Source organism: Salminus brasiliensis, chromosome 11 (assembly GCF_030463535.1).
Source record: "Salminus brasiliensis chromosome 11, fSalBra1.hap2, whole genome shotgun sequence".
NCBI classification, from domain to species: Eukaryota; Metazoa; Chordata; class Actinopteri; order Characiformes; family Bryconidae; genus Salminus; species Salminus brasiliensis.
Genome location: NC_132888.1, coordinates 2,889,614 through 2,916,979, shown reverse-complemented (window position 1 = coordinate 2,916,979; position 27,366 = coordinate 2,889,614). Strand labels below are relative to the sequence as shown.

At 40.9% G+C, this 27,366-nt stretch overlaps 1 protein-coding gene across 1 annotated transcript; it reads right to left on the bottom strand.

Moving 5' to 3' along the window:
* Positions 1-2,341: 2,341 nt before the first annotated feature.
* pdca (phosducin a) lies at positions 2,342-9,013 on the bottom strand. The gene is made up of 3 exons (XM_072691423.1): positions 8,960-9,013; positions 6,735-6,883; positions 2,342-2,857 (listed from the first exon to the last, which is right to left on the bottom strand). Exons 1-3 carry the CDS (start codon positions 9,003-9,005, stop codon positions 2,342-2,344), a joined length of 711 nt encoding a protein of 236 aa, XP_072547524.1. The 5' UTR covers positions 9,006-9,013.
* Positions 9,014-27,366: the final 18,353 nt, after the last annotated feature.

Here is a 27,366-nt window from a genome sequence, read left to right as displayed (position 1 = left end):
GAGGGGAAAAAAAACTTACTTGTTTAAACCTTAAAAATGGTTGAATTCACAACTCTTTTTCGCAATCATGGTCCTTTAAGGAAGACCTGATGGTGGGTTCTTCTATGAAATCACTCAAAGAACACAGTAAAGAAAGATTTATATGATTTATGAAGCTCCTTTTTTTTCTGGCTATAATAATAATAATAATTCCTAATGAGGATCTGGAGCTGGATGTACTCTTGGGTTGAGGTAGTGCTGTAAGTGTGCTGTGAGTTTCCAAGGCTGTAAAGAATTGTCCTAGTGGCCATAAGCAGTTCATCTGGTTTTATTCAAGTCAAATAAAGCATTTTTTAGAATTGTTAGAATAAAAAGCAGTTTGTTCTCTTAGTCTGAATCTCAAAAACACTTGAAATCAACTTCTGCCATTATTAATAGTGTACTCATACTGGGCTGGATTTCACGAAGGCCTCATAGTACAAAGACTGCGTTAAATGGTGGAGAGAGCATCGCATTGAACACTCTCTCCACTTTATTTAAAGGCGTTTTCACACTTGTCCCGAATACACAAGTCCGCACCCAGGACCAATGATGTGCTTGTTTGGGGGAGGGGCTTATTATTAGCGCCGGTTTGCATTTACACAGGCAAATTCTGCTCGAACTGTAGCTCGATCGCGCTATTTCGTCACTTAATAGTAGGGCCTAGGTTCATCTGTTTATCAAATTTCTTCATTTTCTTTAAATACAAACACTCAGCCGGCGAAGATCCGATAGCTTCCACACCTGCAGCCGACCAACTACAGTCCGCTTAACGCTAACCCCATACCGCTGACCTCAGGAGGGCCACAGCGCAGTGCTCGGGGCTGCTCCCGGACTCAAAAACAGCTTTCACACCTGACCAAATGTACCGAACTCACTGAGCAAGTGGACCTGAGTCTGGAAAAAAGCTCTAGTGTGAAAACGCCTTAAGATAGCCTTCATACTATGAGGTCCTTGAGAAACTGTGAGCTCAGGTGTGGGCCTGTTGCTATATCTGTAACTCTACTAACACTGCTGACCTCAGTAGACCTCAGGACTACGGGGTTGATGGTGTCCCGTCATAGGCTTGATGATTTGTCTTGTTGTCCTTGGGCATCTACTGATTAGAAGCATCTTGCTTTGGGTTGTAAAAATGATCTCAGTCCTTGTTCCACAGGTGGAGGGGAAGGTCCCTATCAATGCACAGCAAACTGTAGTGAAGGTTCTTTAGAATTGTGAACATCTGAGTTGCCTGTACTGAATGTCCAAAAGTATCCAGACACCCCTTCTGATTTGGCTACTTTGAGGTGTTGACACAGGCAATAGAAAATGCTCCATAGAAAAGCATTAGAACCAATAGAATAGGATGCTCTAGAGCACAGTGGAAGCAGTGGAAGTGTGGAGCTCCAGCCAACACCTTTGGGATAAGTTGAATTGATCACAATTGATCATCCAACATCAGACCCTATCCTCACTAATGTTTTCATGGGGTTGGTTGAATGCAGTCATCTAGTGCAACATCTAGTGCAATGCCGTCCCAGAAGAGTAGAGGCTCTTACTGTAGCAAACCACCCGTTAATAGCCTTGATTTCCATAAAGTGCATCTTGTATGTACAATCATTGGCCATTTATTAGAAATGCTTGATGACACGTGATGACACTATACTGACAAAAGTATTGGGACACCTGCTCATTCATTTTTCTTCTGAAATCAAGGTTGGTGTAACTGTCTCTGCTGTCCAAGCTTTCTACTTGATTATGGAGCATTGATTGGAGAATTTGATTGCATTTATCGACATCTCCAACTCATCCCAAAAGTATTTGATGGAGCAACATCAATCATTCCAGAGAACACAGTTCTTCCACTGCTCCACAGCTCCTCAATGCTGGAGGGCTTTATACCTCTCTAGGCCACGCCTGGCATTAGGCAGCATGGTGCCAATAGCTACCATGTTTACCTGCTGCTAGTGTCCTATTCTATTGGCAGTACTTACCTGTGTCAGCAATGGGTACAACTTAAAGTAGCTGAATGCATTCATTAGAAGGGGTGTCCAGAAACATTTGGACATATAGTGTATTATTTGGGTGGTGGACCATTATCAGCAGCAACACTGTATATGGTATCAAAGTGGTGCTCATTAAAAAAAAGTAACTATATGGTATCTGTTTCTGATAAAATGGCCAATGACAGTAGGTACACATGACAACTCAGTGTAAAGCATGTGAGTTAATGAGCCTCTATGCATGTTGAGATCATAACCATCAGTATTGCTGGGATCTCTCCCACTCTGGGTAGTCCCACCACCTGTCCTGGCCTCTCCTCCACCAGCACAATCGTTCCAGATCATTCCACCCCATGTTCCTCCTCGTCAGGGCAGGCGGCAAACTCCTTCTCCGGCAGCAGGCCGTACTCGTTGAGGAAGTTCTCCACATCGGTGGCGAAGAACTCCTCGTTGAAGTGCTTTGTGATGCAGATGAAGTTGCCCAGCATCTCTCCGCCCTTGTACACCAGCAATGTGGGCAAAACGTCGTCAGAGAAGCGCTCCTCAGCCCCCGTGACGGACGCCTGGATTCGGCAGAACTTCACGCTGGAGTATTCGGCAGCCAGGCAGGTCAGGCAGTTGTTCAGCCCATCGCAGCCTTTGATGCTGTTGTCGTAGATGTGCACGACGACAAGCGTCAGGTGGTGCTCGTTCTCGATGGCCTCCAGGAAGGCCTCCCCGCTCTCCAGCTCGAAAACGCTGTCGAATTTAGGCCCGAAGCTCAGGCGCTCATGCATCTCCTGCATGCACTGCTTGCGATATTTCTTCAGACTTTGCTCGTCCTCCTCCTTGATCATCTCGTACTCCTGGACGCTCATCTGTTTTGGGTCACAAATTACAAATCAGAGTTATGGTTTAATCAAATGTCGCTTATTAAGAACTGCTTAGCTAACAGGGTGCTGGCTGTCAGGCTCTTGGTATCGCGCCCTCCACAAATAAGGACTTTTGTGTTCACGTGTTTGGTTCAGTGCGTCGATTCATGTGTTTCACCTGGGACTGGGGATACTTAAGGAGCCTCAACTCCATGGTTCAACGCCGAGAATTGTATTGTTTGGAGCCTTGAGGTCGCTCGAGAGGTTCCCCGTACGACTAGAGGTGTGTTACCAGTCAGCTTCAGCTCCATGATCCACGGTTCAGGAGCAGGTCACCTGCTAACCATGTTATTAACGAGGCTCGTTCGCTCACTGTCAGGATTCACTGGCTACCCACGTCCCAGCAAGGTGTTTCGGTTTTGTTCACGGTATTACCCTCTCATTGCTGCTCATGTTTTTCGCACTCTTGCTTTTTATGTTCGTTTGTTTGAATAAACCCCCTTGCATTGGATTCCATCTCTGCGAGTGTTCATCCCTTCGTGTCTGGCCTAGCACGCCATGACACTGGCGTTATACTAGTTCCCAAAATTCAGAAAGCCCCAGCAAACTCTGGAATAACCTTCCAGATAATATTCAGCCTCAATCTTCAATTTTAGGCAGAAAACTCATCTGTTTGGTTTAGCTTTTGGTAATTAACGTTTCCCTTTAGATAAAGGTTGCAGATCCAACCTAAGATTGCTGGCAACCTAAGGGATCTTTAAGCATGGGCATAGAAGAGGCTTTCAAAGGCTTTGAAGAACCTTCATAAGATAAGATGATCCTTTATTAGTCCCACAGTGGGGAAATTCTCAGCGTCACAGAAGAAAAGGGATAGCAAGACACTCAGATGCAAAAACGTAGATAAATGACCACTATATACACAATATAAATAATAAAAGATAAAAAAATATATACATAATAAAAATATCAATTTAAATGCCCGTTCACACCTGGCATTAACATGCATCCTGGGTGATCCATCATAATCCGATCACCCAAACCACATTGGGAGGTGGTCAGAGATGCATATGACCACATTATTCTTGTAGTGTGAACGCCAAAGCATCTCTGACAGCAAAGCCCCGCCCGGTCAAACACAGTCAGTACCGCAAGACCACACCGTTCACCGCCTGCACGAGTTAGCTGAACTCGCTACAATAACGAACAAACTAATGGATAAAGTGATATTCGTGGCTGGTGAAACTAGGTGCCAAATCTCGACTGGTTCATTATTTATGTGCGCCATGCTCCTCCTCCAGCGGAAATGATGTGAGAAATCCGATCACAAGGGCTCACAGGAGACTCGTTTGAAATGCCAGGTGTGAATGGCTATGCATTTTGCCAATCATTTGTAATTGGACCACCCGAGACATATGTATTAATACATACGTGAACAGGGCCTACAACATCTCTTATGAAAATCCTAGGACCCTGTTTACACCTGCCATTAACAGCGTTTTTGTACTTGCATCAAAAGGCAGCTGTAAACACCCCCAAGTGATCGGATTATGATCAGACCACTCAAACCACATTTGGAGGTGATCAGAGACGGATCTTGTCCACATTTAATACAAGTGTAAACAGAATTCGATACCTGTGATCGGATCCCGTCAGGCAAGTGGAAATACGCCTGTCGAAAAAAACGTTAGAACCAGTAATAATTACTGTGGCTCTTGGCCTCTCTCTTCCTCTTTCTCAATGTCTCTCACTCTCTCTCTCTCTCACTGTGTGTGTGGTTGTGTGTGTGTGCGCCCATGTGCTCATGCTTTCCTGGTAGGTGAGAGCCATATTACAGAGTTTGCTCCCCTGCGGTTTAAGTATTGCTGTGCCACCCGGGTTCAGAGAGGGTGAAGGGCCTTGCGTATAGCCACTGCTATCCCAATACAGTGGTATATAAACACAATATAGTGTATATAGGTGTTCATATATGTATATATATATATATATATTAAAGATTTACAGCAATATTCAACATATGATATTGCTATTATGGACACTCTGAAATACCTCCATTCATTTTCAGTCCAAGAAGTTGTAACTTCTAGGGATTTTTAGAGATACATAGAGCAACTCTACTTCCACAAGCTTCCACTGAACTCTACCTCTCACTATGAGCCCAGGTTTTATTTGATGTTAGTACAGCTGTTTTAGTGTCTTTCTTTCTCAGTGTGCTATCTAGAACACCAAGGCATCTTTAGGAATCCTAAGAAATGCTGCTGTGAAGAAGATGAAGATGCTAAGCCATCCAGGAGAGAAGTTCCCAAAAAGTATAATTAGGTCATCGTTCCATTTTTATATCAGCTCATAGTCATTTGCCTAGTTGTATAACCACCATGTTTCCCAATTCCAGTCCTCAGGGCTTCAGTTGAAGAAAGAGTTCCTGATAATAACCCAACCATAGGTGTGTTAGAGCAGCGGAAACACAAAACCATGCCGTGACGGAACTCCAGGAACTCCCGGAACTCCAGGACATTGTGTTACCAGACATCCTACCACAATGATGATGATGTGCTATGACTTGCTGTCTTGTGAATTGCCTAATCACCTAACTCTAACAGGGCTTGGGTGGTATAACGTTAATACTGTGACCGCCATATTTAAAAATGTTGACGTATCCAAAAATTTTGACGGTATTTCAAAGTTAAGACCTGTCTGTTGTGTCAGATTTATGTTTTACGTCTATCTAGCTCACGGCCAAATACGCTCATTCCCCCGTGGGGATTTAAGAGAGCCATAGAGTGAGGGTGTGATTTGAGCCTTAGTTAGCTGGAACATGGCCTGTACTGTGGGGTTTAGCCTGCTAGCTAGCTAACTTATCTAAGCCTAGATAGCCGGCTACAAGTCCAAACACGACAGAACCGGTCTCTCATTACGACTTTCTGTTACTCCTAACACCAGGCGCTCAAGTTTACGCTCTCAGACACAGAGTTTATGGGCGGCACTAGGCCGTAGGATACTCAGAGGAGCTGTGGCTGAGCTAGCTAAGCAAAGGCTAGCATAGCGAGTGGGCTACAGATCCAAAAACATGAGAGAAAAATTTTACATTTTTTCAGATTTCTTTCAGTTTATTAGTGGGCTTTCTGTCAGCCAGGCTCAAATTAGTTCTGTGGTGAGCAGTTCAACATTTGTAACTTTCAGATTGATGGTTTAACATTTATTAAATTATAGACATAAAACTGCTGAACACTCGTTTAACGTTGATACCGTATAATGAGGTATTATTTAGAGACAGTATAACAGTATGAATAAAGTGGATACCGTCCAACTAACTCTAACCCTGGTCCTAGCCATAATTAGAACCCCAACCCTTGCCCTTATCCTAGCCCTAACTCTAGGCCCTAACTGTAGCCTTAGGCCTTACTTTGTACCATCATTATAACATGACTTTGGCATGACTTTCAGTTAGCAAGTGAAAGAAAAACTGTCATGATATCACATGGACACCTGTCATAACCTGTTAATGGCATGATTATGTCAGTTTTATGTAGCAGGGTTCAAGTGAAGTGTTACCCAAAACTCGATAGACTATATCCGGCCTAAAAACCTATCCACGTCTATTAATTACAAATGATCACTGCTGGGTCTTGCTGAAACTCATGTGATTTACTGGTTTATTGTGAGATTTAATTTGATAAATAATTGACACAAATCCGTTTAGCCATATTGTCTGATTCGTTTGTTTGATCGGATTTGTGCTCAGGGAAGCTTACATACAGTATAGACATGTATGGACAGTTTCAGGCATTAATGGTTTAAGCTGTAGATAAAATTAGAACTTTAGGACATTATTAAACTTTCTGAGACCACTACACCTACTTCTGTGATGTGGTGCAGGCCCACTGACCTTGCGGTTAACTCTCTCTGGATCATCTTCATGGTTGGGTCTGGGGTTGGACATCTGTCTCAGGAGCTCTCTCCGTTTCTGGGGCATGCTTTCATGGTCCTCACTTTCTAACTTAAATTTCCTCCAGTCGTGGATCACTCCTTTGGGGCCTGTAGGAGCCACAGGTTGACATATAACGTGACGTAAACCCAGGTAGGGATAATCTGTGTTTCCCTTCTGAACACTGATTCACTGAAACCACTGTGAATGAAATCTAGCCTTAAATGGTGTGTTTTGGACACTGGTATGCTGATGACACACATGATCACACCGACACGTAAGAGCTCAATCAACCAGCTCTGACCCGCATGGAATACATACTGATTTTTATGTCATTCCCTGGAAGTGAAATCACATACACCACCTCTCCAAAAATGTAAAGAATGCTTTGCTTAACATGCCAACACCCCTAGTAGTGAATACCAATGGTTGTGGAAAGCATGGACAGAGCAATGCCTCTCCAAAGTGAAGCAACCACAGGTCTGCAACCACTGGTCGTGGTATGATGTGTAGCTCCGGCCATCCCCATATGTTTCAGTGACAAAACAGTGACAAAACCCCGCCCATTTCCCGTCTCATTTCCCTCATCTAAACTGTCTTTCCATCTCCAATGTCTCCAAACTCCAACAGTTAGTCTCCCTGTGCTGATATCCATTTTTAATTTCCCCCCAGAAATCAGTTTTTAACCCATACTCTGCTCTATCATAAGAAGGCGGGGCTACACTTAGGAATGAAGTGATTGACAGACAGACAGCCTTGGCTGGAAGAAGCCGCTCGTCTGCAGCAGGACCTGCATGGCGCCCCCTTTCTGTTCAGTACATGGAGGAGCTGAGCTGAGCTGAGCTCTGCTTCAGTGCTGGAAGCTCAGTGAAGACGGTCTGAGACACTGAGGCTGGGTCTGGGTGAAGGGGGTGGGTCTACCAAATGAGTAGGCGAGTCTGGTTTTGCCTTTGGCCTCTACTGCGGAGACTCTGAGTGCTAATTTGACAAGATGGCGGACAGTTTTGGCTTTATTTCTATAGAACGGAAATGAATAGAACCACCATGTCCATGTTTTCTAGTCAATGGTGAATACAAACTACTTAGGGATTAGCATAGATAGCAAAGATTAGCTCCCCAGCATTGAGCTCTGGAGCGGTAGAACTGTGTTCTCTGGAATGATGGTGGTGGTGCTCCATCTAATACTTTAGTTGGGGAGTTGGGGAGTTGAGGATGAGATAGGGTGGTGATCAGCCAACATACTGACCTCAGTAATGCTCTTGTTGCTGTATGCAATCAATTCCTCACAGCAATGGTAGAAATCTAGTAGAAATCTGCCTTCTCCTGACAGAAGCAGGATAGAACCAATCTGTGATGTTCTAGATAAACGACCATCAAAACATCTCCACCAAAACATCACGCAGGTCTTGTGGGGTGTTCCCAGTATGCACTGGTCAGTACCTACCAAAAGTGCTCCAAGGAAGGACAAGTGGTGAACTGGAGACAGGGTCCTGGTTGCCAAAAGGCTCATTGATGCTCATAGAGGCCCTGCCCACCTCACAACATCCTGATGCCAGATACTACAAGACACCTTCAGAGGCCGAGTGAAGCCCATGCATTGACGAGCCAGAGCTGTTTTGACGGCATGAGGTGGAACAGGTCTATATATTTTTTTCCTAATAGAGGAAAATGTGGTTTCTGAAGCTCCTAATATGGTCACAACTCAGTCTGGATAATGATGACACCTATACAAAACCATGAAACAGCAATAACCCATGGGCCTTTGGACGTAGGCCTGTGTTTCAGTGAAGTGAAGGTATCCTGCAAGCTATGCTGAGATTTATCACAAGCAGCGCAGCATAGTGGAAAATAGGATTGGAGTTATGAGTAATAAAAGATAAGGCTTATGGTTGCTGTGTGTGATGTCCACACTGCAGTCATTCATTATACGTTTGTACTCTGGGTGTTAGCTAAGCACGGTAAAGAGAAGTCCAGCATTACGTAAACCCATTCTTGGTGTGTGTGATAGGCCGAGACTGCACACTTTCTTGCCTGATGGTGATGTAAACACACCAATGCCAAACCTTTGTGTTCATCAGGACCATTTGAATGCAGCAGCCTCTAATGACCTAAAGGCCGTCTGGCATGTGTGGACCTGTAGACTATGATTCAGCAAGGTTTTCAGACGTCTACTGTCTTCTTGGTACCTGTGTGTGTTGCTGGCAGTTCCTCCTCATCCCCAGAGCCTGACATCCTTATGATAAATCTGCACAGAGAAACAACAGCACTTCAGTTTTCAAGTTCCTAATGCCAGAACAGTAAAGGAAATAAATGAGGATGTTGGTGGCTGTCAGAATTTGCCCACTTCATGCAATTTCCCCTTCAGTTCCCAAAAACCAAGGAGCAGGACAAGTTTCCTTGTTGTTCTGAGAACATTGCTTCACAGTGAGCGGAATTAACCTTTATTTCTCAAGCGTCCATTTTTATCCTCTTTAGCGAGACTGCAGAACTCTGTTGTGCCCACAGCGAGTTGTTGTGTTGCTAGGTCGGATCTTACTGTTGCTAATTTCACAAGTTCAAATGAGCAGTTCAAGTACACTACATGGACAAAAGTATTGGGACACATACACATTACACCTACAGGAGCTTTTAGGACTTCACATTCTAAACCCATAGGCATTATTAATAAGGAGCTGGTCCCCCTTTGCTCTAAGCTCTACCAGCAGCAGCAGGTCTGGAGCTCTGCTGCAGTTATGGAGTCAGTTGGAGGCTTTTCTGCACTCTGAGGAGCTCAGCACTCGGCCCTGACCCCGCTCTGGTGGCTCACTGAGTTGCTCTCTGTGGTTCCTCCTAAACTCTTCCACTGTTCAATAATAACACCACTCACAGCTGATGGAGGAAGATCTAGGAGGGAAGGCCTAAATTTCACCAGCTGACTTGTTGTTGGTGGTGCAGCGGTGTCTCCTATTACATACAGAACCACGCTGGAGTTCAGTGAGCTCTTTAGAACCTCCCGTTCTTTCACTGATGTGTGTAAGAAAGGCAGACTGTAGGACTAGAGGCTTGATTTTACACAGATATGGCAATGGGATTTAATGAAACCACTGAATTCGATGACTCAGAGGTGTGTCCCAATACTTTTGTCCATATAGGGTACAGGCATGTAATGTAATTCATGGTAAACACTGGTAAATCTATTAAAAAACATACAAGGATGAACGTACAAGGATGATAGGGCCAAGGTATATACAGCTGCCCCACTTGAAAGCCCAATGAGCTATTTACTCTTTAGATGCCTGGTTTAATTAACTAACACAGTGAATAATTATTATTCAGTCCGTTTATCTGGAACTGAGCATTTCACACCAAATCCACACCCTGGATTAATATAGGCCATTTAATTTGTATATACGTTTGTGTTCAGTGATTGTTTCACTGGTATCGTTTATGCCAGGTGTCTTCAAATGGTGTTAACTTGACAACATGACAATAAGTCAAGTCAAGAGGCTTTATTGTCATTTCAGCGATATACAGAGCACACATTAAAATGTGCATACTATGTTAAAAACAGTAGAGTGCAGCACAGGTTCAGGAGCTATTTTTTTAAATAATTAACAGGTATGTGCAAAATGCAATGTGCAATTCAAGTGCAAAGAGTCCAGTGACGTAGTGAGGTAGTATGTAGTTCAATGCTTTCACATAGTCTGGGATTCGCATTGGGTGAATGAGTGTGTGTGTTCTGTATGTATGGAGCAGACCATACATTTAGTCTCTGGAGTTGAGAAGTCTGATGGCATGTGGGAAAAAGCTATTGCAGAGTCTTCTCGTATTGGACCGGATGCTGCGATACCTTCCTCCCGATGGCAGGAGGGACAACAGTTTGTGTGAAGGGTGGGTGGGATCATCCACAATGGCTGTTGCTTTGCAGATGCTACTGATCTAATTAGTTATTTTGAAATGATTGAGCCTGAGTTGTGTGCTGCTCCCTTCTGCCTGATCTTCCAGACCCTTGCAACTAACGTAGAATGCAGCGGCATGGGTCACCATGTTCAGCTTTTCTGCTGCGTTGTCTTCTCCCTGACGTCAGATTCAGAACCCTGATGCTGGCCTACAAAGCCAAGACTGGACCAGCCAGCCCCTCCATACTTGATGGCCAAAATGGTCAAAAGATCAGTTATCTGTACCAAGAAGCCCTTCCAGATTCAAGTACGGCTTGAGATGATTGACTGAAACTACTGTGAATGAAATCTAGCCTTAAATGGTGTGTTTTGGACACTGGTATGCTGATGACACACATGATCACACCGACACGTAAGAGCTCAATCAACCAGCTCTGACCCGCATGGAATCCACGGAAGACAAGCATCCAAGTGGTGGCACAAACTTTCTCTGGGTGTCCGAACAGCAGAGTCGCTCGGCGTCTTTACACTTACTGAACTTAAATCAGCCCTTATTTCACACTTAAGATTTAGGATTAAGGATGATTCTACATTCAGTCAGAGTGTGTAGAGTATGTAGAGTATTGTGGTCTCCGTGCTGACTTCTGTATTTAGTAGCATCTACACTCAGAGGGATCTTTTGGACTCTAGCGGATGCGAACTAGCTAAGGGTATTTTCTGAGTAAACAGTGAAGCACTTTTGTAAGTCACTCTGCAGAAGATCGTCTGCTAAATGCCGTAAATGTAAATATAAATGTACCGCAATGTCATATTGGGTTGGATGAGATTTAAATTTACCAAAAAAAAGACAATGTGAACATGTAATAATCAGAACATCCATGTTTCTAAGAATTTTGAGAATATTATAATTAAAGTACGAAATTAATAAATAAACCATTTCTGAAATCTTTCAATACATAATCATATATAATAAAAAGAAGTATTGGCAGCAAAACAATGCATGTGAAATTTCATTTCTAACCAGTATTTACATGTTATTGTTTTAGATTTGTCATATTAGGAAACTGTGGATTAAAGCCAAAGCAGATTTTTCCATGTTACACCTGTCCAGTCTAGCAACATCTTGGTACAAATGACTTGTGGGCAGAGCATGGGTGAATTTGACTGAAAGAAAAGAATGTGGGTTCAGTTTTTCTGTTTGTGATGATGCATGATGATGGATTTGTTTTATAAATTTAGCATTTTTTTTCAATAATTTGCAAAAAGGCCCTAAATTACTTTCACATGTGGAATTCAGAATATGTTAAATTACAGGCAAAATTGTAAAAATTGGTATTGAAAAAAAAATGGAATCTGTACTAATAAATTTGTACATGCTAAAATATAATAATATAAATAAAACTAATAAATAAATAAAAAAAGATAAATAAAATATAATACATAAAATTGCATGTCAGATTTCATATTAGATTAGTATTAGCAATGGGTCAAATTAACTGAAAGAAAAAAGTGTGGGCCCAGTTTCTCTGTTTGTGATGATGCATGATGATGGTTTGTATTTGCAAATATAGCAAGTCACAAATCAGTCTTCTTCAGTTATTTGCATTAACTTGCATGTCTTTCCAAAAAGGTCCTACATTACATTCATCTGTAGAATTTAAAACATGTTAAATGAAATTCAGAATTGTAAATCTGTACTAATACATTTGCACATGCTAAAATATAATAAATACAAATAATAAATAAAACAAATACATGTAATAAATAAAATTGCATGTCAGATTTAATATTATATTAGTATTAGCACCCAACAAACTTTATAACTATAGACTAAATAGCAAAAACCTGTTTCGACATGTTAAACTCGTCTAGTCTAGCGACAGTAGCATGGTAAGCTCTGCTATTGTGGGCAGGGTGTGGGTCAATTCGACTGAAAGAAAAGAAAGAAAAGGGTTCAGTGGCTCCGTCTGGGATGATGTAACTGCAGAGGAGTGGATTATAAATGTACTGTGCGACATGTTGAAGCTGTCAGTGTCACCTAAGCTTATCGAGTTTGAGGCAGGATTATAGGATTATACACGTGATCGAGGGTTTCAGTGGACACCTGTGGAGCGTCTATGAGTTCTTGAGCATAAACAGTAATTATGCTGGTTGGTTATTTGTCAGTTGGACAGAAATCCAAACAGGACATGATCCTGTTATGGTTATATGGAAGCTGAAGCATGTAGTAACTCTACTGTTGGGTAAAGGTGAAAGGGGAAGTCCCTGTGCATGCTGTCACATGTAAGAGGGCCAACCACTTCATGGCACGATAAACTGCACTGGCGTCTTTCTTAAAGCCACCATCAGTCATCAAAGTGTACTGACGTCAGTCTTTTTTATTGAAGCTCTTATAGACCGCTACCTCCTTTAACAATATTAGACATTTCCTATTGCGCTTTGAGCAATGCCCACAGCAAAAAGGTGCCGCTTGCAACTTGCTTTAGTAGGGACAAAAAATATGCTAAAGCAATAATAAAAAAATATTAAAAGAAAAACAAAATGTTTAATTCATTTTTTTTTACTGTTTTATTCATTTAGTTTAGAATTTTGTATTATTTATATAATAAATTAATTAATTATATATATATATGTCTTTCTTTTTAATTATTATTAGTACATGGCCATTTCCACATCCAAATGTGACATTAACATTAATAAAATATCATCAAATAAATTTGACTTGTTAATCAAATCTTTATTATTGTTAAAATTAAATTTGTGCCCTGTTTCTATACAATACTCTTATTAACAATAAAAAAGCTTATTTGTTGTGTCCCTCAGTTTGACTTACCACCCCGTCACACTAACTTGATTTGGATATAAATACTGTCCTATCGCTTTAGTAAACAAAAACAAAGGGAAAGTCACATCATTTAAGCCTCTGGAGCACCCAGGAGCAAATTCTGATACCTTTTTTGCATTGATTATTTTTCATAAGGTCAGTCAAGCTTGACTCAACCACCCCGTCACACACTATTTTTACACTATTAATGCAAAGACAATAATATTTTAAATTGATTAGCATGTGTGCTAGGTCATGAACTGGACCACATGAAAAACTGCAGCCATTTTAAGATGAGATTTACCACCCCGTCACATACCACCCTGATATGTTTTATTGTGAACATGGCTCCCATTTCTGAATAGTAATGATAATATTAATACAGGTTTTATGCATGAGATGGGGAAATATGTTCATCTCTATCATGTTGTGGATTGAAAAAAAGTGTTCTTGGTAAAAATTTTGATATGGGACCCGTTCTGTAGAGTGACTCTCCTCCCTGTTTGCTTCGTACCTACTATTATCACAATTCCATTTGTTAACTGAACCAATACAAATCCAATGTGAGTGTCTGTGTGAGTGAGTTAGCTTCACAATGTCCTGCTCTCTTGAAGACAAAGACCAGTATTCCGAGTTGCCAACCATCACAAACTTCATCACCATCTTTATCAATCAACTTTCATTAAAGTAGATCAGGTGATCAGTGACTGGAGTTCACAGAGAAGACCATCACCCAAACCTGTGTTCCTCTAACTGCGTTTTTCTAGCTGTGTCCTTTTAACTGTGCTGATCTAGCTGTGTTTTTAGCTGTGCCTTTTTAGATATGCCCTTCTAGATGTGGTCTTTTAGCTGTGCTCTACTAACTGTGCTGTTCTAACTGTGTTCCTCTAACTGCATTCTTATGCTGTGTTTTTCTCACTGTGTTCCTCTAGCTGTGTTTTTCTAACTGTTCTTCTAACTGTTCTTTTAACTGTTTTTCTGACTGTGTTTTTAGCTGTGTTCTTCTAACTATGCTCTTCTAACTGTGCTCTTCTAATTGTGTTCTTTTAGCTGGGTTCTTCTAACTACTCTCTTCTAGCTGTGCTCTTCTAACTGTGCTCTTCTAACTACTCTCTTCTAGCTGTGTTCTTCTAACTGTGCTCTTCTAACTACTCTCTTCTAGCTGTGCTCTTCTAACTATGCTCTTCTAACTACTCTCTTCTAGCTGTGCTCTTCTAACTACTCTCTTCTAGCTGTGCTCTTCTAACTACTCTCTTCTAGCTGTGCTCTTCTAACTACTCTCTTCTAGCTGTGCTCTTCTAACTATGCTCTTCTAACTACTCTCTTCTAGCTGTGCTCTTCTAACTGTGCTCTTCTAACTACTCTCTTCTAGCTGTGCTCTTCTAACTACTCTCTTCTAGCTGTGCTCTTCTAACTGTGCTCTTCTAACTACTCTCTTCTAGCTGTGCTCTTCTAACTGTGCTCTTCTAACTACTCTCTTCTAGCTGTGCTCTTCTAACTACTCTCTTCTAGCTGGGCTCTTCTAACTACTCTCTTCTAGCTGTGCTCTTCTAACTATGCTCTTCTAACTACTCTCTTCTAGCTGTGCTCTTCTAACTACTCTCTTCTAACTACTCTCTTCTAACTGTGCTCTTCTAACTACTCTCTTCTAGCTGTGCTCTTCTAACTATGCTCTTCTAACTACCCTCTTCTAGCTGTGCTCTTCTAACTATGCTCTTCTAACTACTCTCTTCTAACTATGCTCTTCTAACTACTCTCTTCTAGCTGTGCTCTTCTAACTACTCTCTTCTAGCTGTGCTCTTCTAACTACTCTCTTCTAGCTGTGCTCTTCTAACTGTGCTCTTCTAACTACTCTCTTCTAGCTGTGCTCTTCTAACTACTCTCTTCTAGCTGTGCTCTTCTAACTGTGCTCTTCTAACTACTCTCTTCTAGCTGTGCTCTTCTAACTACTCTCTTCTAGCTGTGCTCTTCTAACTGTGCTCTTCTAACTACTCTCTTCTAGCTGTGCTCTTCTAACTATGCTCTTCTAACTACTCTCTTCTAGCTGTGCTCTTCTAACTGTGCTCTTCTAACTGTGCTCTTCTATCTGTGCTCTTCTATCCGTGCTCTTCTAACTTTGCTCTTCTATCTGTGCTCTTTTAATTGTGTTCTTTTAGCTGGGTCCTTCTAACTGTGCTCTTCTATCTGTGCTCTTCTAACTTTGCTCCTCCAACTGTACTCTTCTAACTGTGTTTTTTAGCTGTGCGTTTTTTTTTTTTAGATATGCCCTTCTAGATGTGTTCTTCTAACTGTGTTCTTCTAACCAACTCTCTTACTGTTCCATGTAAATCCTAGAGTAATATGACCTCACGGTTTCAACATTGTTTGAACTGAGTACAATAATGTTTAAAAAAGCAGGTCATTCTTACCTGATGGATTTGTGTGGCTTGAGTGGACAGCGTTCGGACTGTAATGTTTTGGGCTGAGCTGGTGGAGCCGTGGCGATGGCGTGGATGGGAGTGGCCTAAGGGGCTTTTGTTTGAGTATTAGATTATTAGACATGGGCATCATGATGACAAGTCAGACATAATTTAGTGGCATGTAAGAGGATTACAGCAGGGGATTAAATCACCTTTGCGAGCCAGCCTCAGCATGGAGAGAGATGAGAGAGAGATACTGCTGTATACATCACTGTAGCTTTACTCAGAGCCTAGTGTTCAGCAGTGTTTTAGGGTAGAAAAGTGACATAGGGATGATGGGATTGCTTCATTTGTAAGGAATGTAGGGTTCATGATAGGAAGAAGGCCTCATGATAAGTGGTCCCAACCCACCTCTTATTTTCTATCTGTAGCAAATTATAGGGCTAATCTTAGGCTTAGCACATTTACTAAATATACTATAAAGTGTTTAATTGTGAAAATAAATGACATGCATTTATTATTTATTATTATTTATATATATTTTTCATTAAGACAAACAAGAATGATGTTAAAAGCATTTGAAAGCTGACCGTCCAGGTAAAAACATAACCTATACTGGTAAGATACTGACCAGCATAGTGTATGTTGCATTGGATTGGTCACACAGGTCGATCAGCTTGGTGATACTGGTGATGCTGGTTAACCAGAGTGGTGATGCTGGTCAACTAGCTTGGTCATGCCGGTCATGCTTATTACTATTGCTACTGCAACTACTACTACTACCACCAATACTACTACTATTGACACTACTACTACTACCACTACTACTGCTGCTGCTACTGCCACCACTACTCGTATCAACACTACTACTACTACAACAACAACTCTTACTACTTTTATTACCTCCACTACTACTACTACTACTACTACCACAAATACTACTAGTATTCACACCACTACTACTACAACTCTTACTATTACCACCACCCCTAATACTACTACTGCCACTACTACTAGCATCAAGACTACTAGTACTACTACAACTCTTACTACTATTACCACCACCACTACTACAACTGCTACTATCACCAATAATACTGTTATTACCACTACTACTACAGCTACTACTACCACCTATGCTACTAGTATTAACACTACTACTACTACTATAGCTGCTGCTACTACCACCAATACTACTACTATTGACACTACTACTACTACTACTGCTGCTGCTACTGCCACCACTACTAGTATCAACACTACTACTGCTAGAACAACAACTCTTACTACTTTTATTACCTCCACTACTACTACTACCACAAATACTACTAGTATTAACACTACTACTACAACTCTTACTATTACCACCACCACCACTACAACTGCTACTACCACCAATGCTACTAGTATTAACACTACTTCTACTACTACTATTACAACTACTTCTACTACTACTACTACCACCACTGTTAGTGTCAACACTACTACTACTACTACAACTCTTAATACTGTTATTACCACTACTACTACTACTACTATTGCTACCACTACTACCACCAATACTACAAGTATTAACACTACTACTACTGTTATTACTACTATAACTCTTACTACTGACACCACTACTACTGCCAGCACCTCTAATACTTCTACTACTTCTACTACTACTACTGCCACCACTACTAGTATCAACACTACTACTACAACTACTACTACTATTACTTCTACTACTACTACTGCCACGGCTACTAGTATCAACACTAATACTACAACTCTTTCTACTGTTAGTACCACTGCTACTACTAATACAACTGCTGCCGCCACTGCTACTAGTATTAACACTACTTCTACTACTACTACTATTACTTCTACTACTACTACTGCCACGGCTACTAGCATCAACACTACTACTACTACTATTACTAATACTGCTTCTGCAACAACAACTCTTACTACTGTTATTACTACCACTGCTACTACTACCACCACTAACACTAATACTACTACTGCTATTGCTACTACTGCTACCACTACTACTACTACTACCACCACTAACACTAATACTACTACTGCTACCATTACTACTACTACTACCACCACTAACACTAATACTACTACTGCTATTGCTACTACTGCTACCACTACTACTACTACTACTATTACACCACTAATACTAATACTACTACTGCTACCACTACTACTACTACTACTACTGCTACTACTTCTACTACTACTACCACCACTAACACTAATACTACTACTGCTATTGCTACTACTGCTACCACTACTACTACTACTACTACTACTGTTACTACTACTGCTACTACTACTGCTACCACTACTGCTACTACTACTACTACCACCACTAATACTAATACTACTACTGCTACTACTACTGCTACCACTACTGCTACTACTACTGCTATTACTACTACCACCACTAATACTACTACTGCTATTACTACTACTACTACTACTACTACTACCACTAATACTACTTCTACTGCTGCCACCACTACTGGAATCAACACAACTATTACTACAATTCTTATTACTGCCAGCAACACCACTCCAGTACATGCATTTATATTTTGTATAGCTGTATTTTTGTTTATTTTTTGCCATATATATGTTATATGTTATATATATGTTTTTATACAGCTCTGCTGTTGTGAGTCATCAAACCTTTTCCCCCATACCCATTTTGCCCAGAGGGTTCTTTAAAGGTTCTTTAGAAAAAAGCAAAATGATTTTTTCTATTTCACTGCTGTAAAAAACACTTTTACTGGAGGGAGGGTTTGCGCAACTCTAAAGACCGCTGCCAAGAACACAAATATAGGTCAGTGACATGTTCAGCTCAAGTGTGAAGAACGCCCAGCTTTGCAGCTTGCAGGGGAAATTCAGTGCCACTCCGTTTGCATGCCAGTCATTAGCAGAACACACAGCTGTCTCTGCCCAAAACAGAAAGCGGCCCAACCTTTCTGTGGTCTAGCAGATCCGACCACTTTCAGACCACGTCTTATGTTCCCACGCACTGTAGAAAACAAGGTGGAAATGGTCAGATACAGATAGTGGTCTAGGCTTCGTGCGGTGAGTGTGTGAACAGGGGAAGCGACGGGGTGAAGCAGCCGATGTTTAGAGAAACGCTGAGATATTCTAGTTGTCAGTAATGCATCTCTGCTCATTACTTCAAAACAAGAGTAAAAAAGGGTCTTAAGGGTCTACACAAAGGAAAGAGGCACTAACAGTGGTCCCACTAATGTTTGAGTATCAAGGAATCAGTTATACTATTATTTCTGGTTCTTATTGGTGTTTGAGCACTGTAAGCATACATAATAAGGTCATACATGTACCCTGCTGCTGTCCAACTGGTCAGAAGTAAAACATGCCAGAAATAGAGCCACTGACGCTAGGAGAGCTTTGCATGCTGCAGAATCTCACTTGTTGGCCGTGAGACTCACAGAATTAGCTGTAATCTCATGCTTTCACGTCACTCTCCCTATTTCTCAGAAATGATTCCCAGATGAATTGAACTACTGATAAAGTTTCCTACAGCTGCTGCACCAGATTTCAGTAATTACACACACTCTGGACCAGCAGTGATGGCCTTCTAAAGAAGATTAAGAAGAGCTACCCTCTCGTCCAACAACCCCCCCCCCCTCCCCACCGGTCTGTCATCCAACTCCATAATAGACAGTTGCTACCACTAGTGTACAATGCTAAGCCTACTGGGGTCGTCAAATTTAACTGCATAATTTTTTTACAAATAAATAATTACAAATTATTAAATTATTACTTTTCTCAAAAATTAGGTTCTGCCAATAAACACACCCGTTCACAGCTCCCCCTAGCACTAGCAACGCTCCCAAACGTCTCCTCCGATACATGTGAAACCAGCCACCGGCTCTTTTCAAACAGCTGCCGATGCAGCATCGCCGGGCAGCCGACACGCTCAGAGGAAGGCTCCACCGCACCAGCTAACAGACTGCTGTCCCGAGTGGCATCGTTTTAAGAGTGACGAGGGGAGAGAGCACCATCTACCCACCCTGAGGGAGCACGGCCAACTGTGCTCTCTCAGGCTCTGTCTGCTGATGGCAAAGCAGCACTGTGTAAGTGTAAGTATTTATGCTCAAAATAAATGAACAGATCAGCAAAAAATACAAACGATATAAACGATTGATCACTGACCCCAGACGATCAACCAAGACACCAAGACAGCTAAATACTGGGCTGAATTTTTGATTGGTGACAGGGTAAGTCCAGTGTTTGTTAGCAGCATTAGCCTAGCATCACCCGTTGTTAACTAAAGAAACATACATCAGATACTAAACACGTCTAGGCACACAGTAAGGTGTATTACTCAGTAACTACAGGGACGTCTGTACAAACTGGTGGGGCTATTCTCTGGTAATAGACTTTTGTAATAACAAGTTCGGCCCACCTGCGGACCACAGACTTTTTAAGGGGATAAGCCACCTGAAACACAATTGGTGGGCAGTTTTTATTGTCTGAATTCTGAAGTCTTGTGTTATTAGTTTGTGTATTTACTGTATTTGTGTACAGAGGAAGTCTGAACTGTACCCATGTAATCATACTCGAACGATAATGCTTCCACACTGCTCCACCTGGTGTGGCCCTTCTTTCTCAAGATGATCACTAGATGGAGGTAAAAGCCATCTAGTGTTTTATGGGATGGCTAGGCTTTCCCTGTGGCCAAAGAAGAGAGAGAGAAAGGGAGCGAGCGAGAGAGAGAGAGTGATAGACATCTCTCCCACATGTTTTCTGTGTTTATCTGGCCTGAAGGATCTTCCTCTGGGAGATATGAGTCTCCTTCTGAGTCACACTCACCTGCCAAATTCCTTAGAGAGTGTATTCCAAACATGCTCATTGAGGACCACCACCCACACAGTATTGCACAATCCTGCAAGATCATATTTTTCCTTCTGAGGGCGGAAATACCGCCTGTCTGTGGTCAATGCATCTGGCTGCATGTAAAGGTTTGAGTTTGGGTCTGGTCAGAGTTGAAGTTATTATGCTGTTTTTTGGCAAAGTTGTAATGTTGCTGATGTAACCCTGTTCATTCATTTATTGCTCAATCATCAGTGTATGGCTGTTGTTTTGTGCCTTTGTTTCTGAAGGGTCATCACTCTTTTCAGGTGGAAGAGAAAGTTTCTCCTAGTTTCACTTCCTCTAACCCTCTATCTGACCTGGCGTGCTTTCTGCCATTACATAAGCATCGAATAGAAAAAAATCTGTCAGCATTTAAAAATCAAAACACCAACTCTAAAAGCCCAGCATGACTGACAGTCGTATATGTGTGTTCATACTGGTTTGGTAAAAGTGATGATATTTCCACTGTGTCAGATATTCTAAACAGAATGTGCCTTTTTGCATGCATGCACAATGCAGAAACTGTACTATAGTGAAAGTATGGTACTGTATCCCAATCTAACTCAATTAAAAGAGCTGAAACTGTACTATAGTGAAAGTATGTTACTGTATCCCAATCTAACTCAATTAAAAGAGCTGAAATTGTACTATAGTGAAAGTATGTTACTGTATCTCAATCTAACTCAATTAAAAGAGCAGAAACTGTACTATAGTGAAAGTATGGTACTGTATCCCAATCTAACTCAATTAAAGAGCTGAAACTGTACTATAGTGAAAGTATGGTACTGTATCCCAATCTAACTCAATTAAAAGAGCTGAAACTGTACTATAGTGAAAGTATGGTACTGTATCCCAATCTAACTCAATTAAAAGAGCTGAAACTGTACTATAGTGAAAGTATGGTGCTGTATCTCAATCTAACTCAATTAAAAGAGCTGAAACTGTACTATAGTGAAAGTATGGTGCTGTACCCCAATCTAACTCAATTAAAAGAGCTGAAACTGTACTATAGTGAAAGTATGGTGCTGTACCCCAATCTAACTCAATTAAAAGAGCAGAAACTGTACTATAGTGAAAGTATGGTACTGTACCCCAATCTAACTCAATTAAAAGAGCAGAAACTGTACTATAGTGAAAGTATGTTACTGTGTCCCAATCTAACTCAATTAAAGAGCTGAAACTGTACTATAGTGAAAGTATGGTACTGTACCCCAATCTAACTCAATTAAAGAGCTGAAATTGTACTATAGTGAAAGTATGGTACTGTACCCCAATCTAACTCAATTAAAGAGCTGAAATTGTACTATAGTGAAAGTATGGTACTGTATCCCAATCTAACTCAATTAAAAGAGCTGAAACTGTACTATAGTAAAAGTATGGTACTGTATCTCAATCTAACTCAATTAAAAGAGCTGAAACTGTACTATAGTGAAAGTATGGTGCTGTACCCCAATCTAACTCAATTAAAAGAGCAGAAACTGTACTATAGTGAAAGTATGGTGCTGTACCCCAATCTAACTCAATTAAAAGAGCAGAAACTGTACTATAGTGAAAGTATGGTACTGTATCCCAATCTAACTCAATTAAAGAGCTGAAACTGTACTATAGTGAAAGTATGGTACTGTATCCCAATCTAACTCAATTAAAGAGCTGAAACTGTACTATAGTGAAAGTATGGTACTGTATCCCAATCTAACTCAATTAAAAGAGCTGAAACTGTACTATAGTGAAAGTATGGTACTGTATCCCAATCTAACTCAATTAAAAGAGCTGAAACTGTACTATAGTGAAAGTATGGTACTGTATCCCAATCTAACTCAATTAAAGAGCAGAAACTGTACTATAGTGAAAGTATGGTACTGTATCCCAATCTAACTCAATTAAAGAGCTGAAACTGTACTATAGTGAAAGTATGGTACTGTACCCCAATCTAACTCAATTAAAAGAGCTGAAACTTTACTATAGTAAAAGTATGGTACTGTATCCCAATGTAACTCAATTAAAAGAGCTGATACTGTGCTATGTATGTAGCACAGTATGTAATTGAGTAAAAGTAAAAGTATGCCTATTCAATTTTAGTAATACTTGTGTAAAGTACAAATCTTAAAATGTATACAAAATAAAGTACTGCAACCAGGTATTTCTACTACTTATAATAATAGTTATAATTATAATTATAATTACAATAATAATCTGGCCTTGTCCAAGGACACAACTAGGTGCAATCAGTCAGTCATGGGATTTGAACCCACTGTCTAACCTCTTTTATTGCTAGGAACTCAGCAGAAAAAGACTTGAAATAAAACAATCAGGAACAAGGCAAAAGACTGAAGCAAACAAATATGTTTTACTAAAGAAAATATGTCCATAATAAATTACCCTTTCATTTTCTGTTTAATTATTTTGATTACGTCTAATTCCGGAATCACGGAAATGTTTATGTAACTGTGGTTAAAATCCCGCTCAGGTCGGATTTGGCTGGGATTTTGCTGCGAGATGTGTTGCTCATGCCTCTTAGTTGTTTTTTGGCCAGTACCTGGCACAGCACAGCTAAGGAATGCAGGACGGTGGGGTTGTGTAAGAAAAGAAAGTCTGAGGAAGTGAGGCTTTAGTCTACTCACTTGGAAATCTTTCATCAGTCCCCTCTGTGTGGCGTGCTGGTCTGTGATGGAGTTCATACAGGTTTTGGCCCTAAACAGTTTAAGGAAATGACGCACTAACTGCGTTTTGTCTCCTTTCTCTGGTGACCTCACTGCTTCTGGCTGACTGGACGCTCTTCACCAAGCAATGATCCTGTGGTTTCTTACCGGAAATGACTGGAAATAACCGGTTTGTTGATGTCCGACATACAGCGTGGAGGAAAGTCATCTTCAGAGCCGTGAAACGTCAGCAGAGATAAATACAAACAACAGTGATGTTCTAATGCTAAATCAAGTAAAAGCCATTTGCGTCCTTACAACCCAGTACAGAAGTCTGAGAATCTGCCACTCAGCTCAGCAGCCTGGCTCTCCAAAATCAACACCTAACCATCTGGAACCAGTTCGTTCCTCATCAGCTTCAGGATATTTGTTTTGCCAGGATAGAATTAAATAACTGATACGGTAATTAATTCAGATTGTGGCTGTGGTTGCTCCCAAAGCAGTCTGATCAGACATGGCTGCAGCCCTTGTCTTGGACAGCGCTAAGGCCGACAGTGTCCAGAAAGAAACCCTAAAAAAAAAAAGCAGAAGAAACACTGAGAGGAACTGAGACTCCAAAAAGGAAACCACCCAGGCAAACACAGGGACATGGCTGCCCCCCTTAAAATCTGGGCCTTTTCCTTTATCCAAGAATACAGCTTGAGGTTTTAACCTACAGACTTCTGGTAGCAAGTTAGTCCTGGTGGCACTTAGAATCAAGTGGGTGCGCCAATCATAGACTAGCCAATCACAGAGTAATCTATTTCAGGCAAACCAATCGAAAGCTTATCAATCACAGGCTGATTACTCACAGGTTTACCAGTCACAGGGTAATCGATCATAGGCTTATCAATCACAGGCTGACTAATCACAGACTAACCAGTCACAGGGTAATCAACTAAAAGCTAATCAATCACAGGCTGACTAATCACTGACTGACCAGTCACAGGGTAATCAACTAAAAGCTAATCAATCACAGGCTGACTAATCACAGACTAACCAGTTAGAGGATAATCAACCATAGGCTAATCAATCACAGGCTCACTAATCACACACTAACCAGTTATAGGATAATCAACCATAGGCTAATCAATAACAGGCTAAGCATATCACAGACTAACCAGTTACAGGGTAATCAACCATAGGCTAATCAATCACAGGCTGACTAATCACAGACTAACCAGTTACAGGGTAATCAACCATAGGCTAATCAATAACAGGCTCACTAATCACAGACTAACCAGTTATAGGATAATCAACCATAGGCTAATCAATCACAGGCTCACTAATCACAGACTAACCAGTTATAGGATAATCAACCATAGGCTAATCAATAACAGGCTCACTAATCACAGACTAACCAGTTACAGGGTAATCAACCATAGGCTAATCAATCACAGGCTCACTAATCACAGACTAACCAGTTATAGGATAATCAACCACAGGCTAAGCATATCACAGGGTAACTAATAGCAGGCTAGATACATGCTAACCAATGCGGGCTAAGCAAGCACAGGCCAACCAACCATATAGTCATCAATCACAGGCTCAACCAGGTATAGACCAATCATAGTCTAACTGAGCATAGGCTAACCAATCACAGGCCAACTTATCACAGCTAAATCAATCATTGGCTAATTAATCACAAGGCAGCCAATCACAAGCTAACCAGTCACTCATCCAAGTTTACTAATCATAGACTTACCAATCACAAGCTAACCAATCAGAGGCTAATCAATCAATTCCCATACAGCAATAAATCACAGGTTAATCAATCACAGTCTAATCAATCACAGTCTAACCAATCATTGATCAGGAAATTACAGGCTAACAAAACACAAGCAATGATATGAAGCCTGTGCTTTGTTTGTGGTTTACTGTTGTATGGTTGGCCAGCCTGTGATTGATTTCACTACGATTGATTAACCTTTGATTATAATTATTTTGTTTATAATTCTGGGAGGCGTAGCTGATTCAGTCAGTCTGAAGGCCGAGCCTTGAGCCCTGGCAATGCTAACTGCGGCAGAAAGTGGCAGAAAGTCACGTGAGCGAAGGATAAGTCATCTCTGTCTCTGTCTGCATGTCCCAGCACGTCTGCCCATCCTTCTTAGCGAACGTAAAATAAACACATGAAGTGAACCGAGCTGGTCTGATGTATTGCGCTTATTTTCCTTCTTAAACCAAGCAAACACTCATAATCCTTACTTATATTTCAGTGCATCAGAGAAAGACAAGCCAATATTTTGCTGACTTCACTGTCGGGGCTTGAGAACGCTCCGATTTCAGATTTCACAGAGTCTCTTTATTTACCAAAAATAGGGCCTAGGGCTCAACTGAGGAACGTACAGCTTTTCTTACACACACAGACCTCATACCACCTATACACAACAGTCCACTATATGCCAATCAGCCATAACATTAGTACCACTGACAGATAAAGTGAACATATTGATTATCTTGATCTACATTGGCTCCATCTATCAAGGGTTGGATACATTAGGCAGTGAGTGAACGGTCAGTTCTTGAAGGTGACGAAGGTGCTGAAGCAAGAAAATGGACAAGAGAAAGAACCAAATTGTGAAGTTCTAGATAAATGAGTCAGAACATCTCCACTAAAACATCAGGCAGGTCTTGAGGTGGGGTGTTTTCCCGGTATGCAGTGGTCAGTACCTACCAAACATGCCCCAAATGGGTCATGGGCACCTAAGGCTCACTAATGCAGTCCATGGAGGTCCCACCATGGATCAACGTACAGGACTTAAAGGATCTGCTGCTAATGTCTTGGTGCCAGATTCCACAGGATGCTTTCAAGGTCTTGTGGAGTTCATGCCATGAATTGTCAGATCTGTTGTGCCAGAATGAGGGGGGACCAATCAGTGGACACTTTCACTTAAAAATTAAAATTACTTACAGGTACAAATATGTATAGAATTTGTATTAAGCAGAAAAACAAAAATGAAATTAGATAAGAGCAGAAAAGAAGTAATAAAAAGTAATGTAAAGTGCATTTAAATATCAGTGCAATAATTTACAGCATGTGTGACTTACAAAATATACCTACAAAATTCCTTTTAACTTTAATTTATGGTAAAGGTTTAATTTCAAGAAAAAAATAACTTTTTTAACCATTTTCATTGGTCCGCACATCACAAACTATAAGAGCGATCAAACAAATTCCCAAAGAAAATTTATTTTTTTTAAATTTGCCATTTTTTCCCATTATCCACATTCCCTATCAAATTCAGAAGACTAAAATTAAAGCTACAATAAAACTAGAATAAAACTAGAAGCTAGATTTAACGTCAGAGTACTCTACAGTGAATCATTTCACACCAAACTCACTTGGAATTTTTGCATTTTAACTAAATTATAAAGAAAATGTGACAATTCGCCAGCTCAATAAATATGAACAAATTGATTGTGTACAATACATAAGACATTGCTTTGCAGTAGTTTTACCTAATAACGTAATAGAGTAGCGGTACAGGCAGGGCGTTGTATGGCGAAATTGTCCGCAAAGAAAACCTATTTCTTTAGATGTATCCATATTTTAATAATAACAAGAGCAGCTGGAGGCGTCAAATGCTGCAAATGAATGATGATGTATTGATATGACAGTACGTGGCACACCTCGAGGTGCGAGTGCAACCGAATGCATTGCTTCAACTGTAAATAAACAAAGATGTAAACGTGTTCTGGCCTGTTCCATTACGCAGTTATTAGGATGTACCCTGTAGACAGTATTGTCAAACTCCAGCCGTGATTAAAGTATGTCACTCCTGCCCAAGAGGGGGTGTCATAGTCTGCTAATGCAGAGTGACTTGTTGAGCAGCTTGTTGAGCAAAGTGACATCCGTAAGGGTCAGGTGACGTGCGCCGGTAGTTCTGATAGGGTGGTATCGCTTTCCCATGGGGAGTTTCAGTA

Coding starts and splice junctions, on each gene's coding strand:
- pdca (XM_072691423.1), bottom strand. CDS start 9,005: ATGTCAGGCTCTGGGGATGAGGAGGAACTGCCAGCAACACACACAG. Junction 6,884..8,959: donor ACTGCCAGCAACACACACAG/GTACCAAGAAGA, acceptor TGGCTCCTACAG/GCCCCAAAGGAGTGATCCAC. Junction 2,858..6,734: donor CAGAGAGAGTTAACCGCAAG/GTCAGTGGGCCT, acceptor GACCCAAAACAG/ATGAGCGTCCAGGAGTACGA.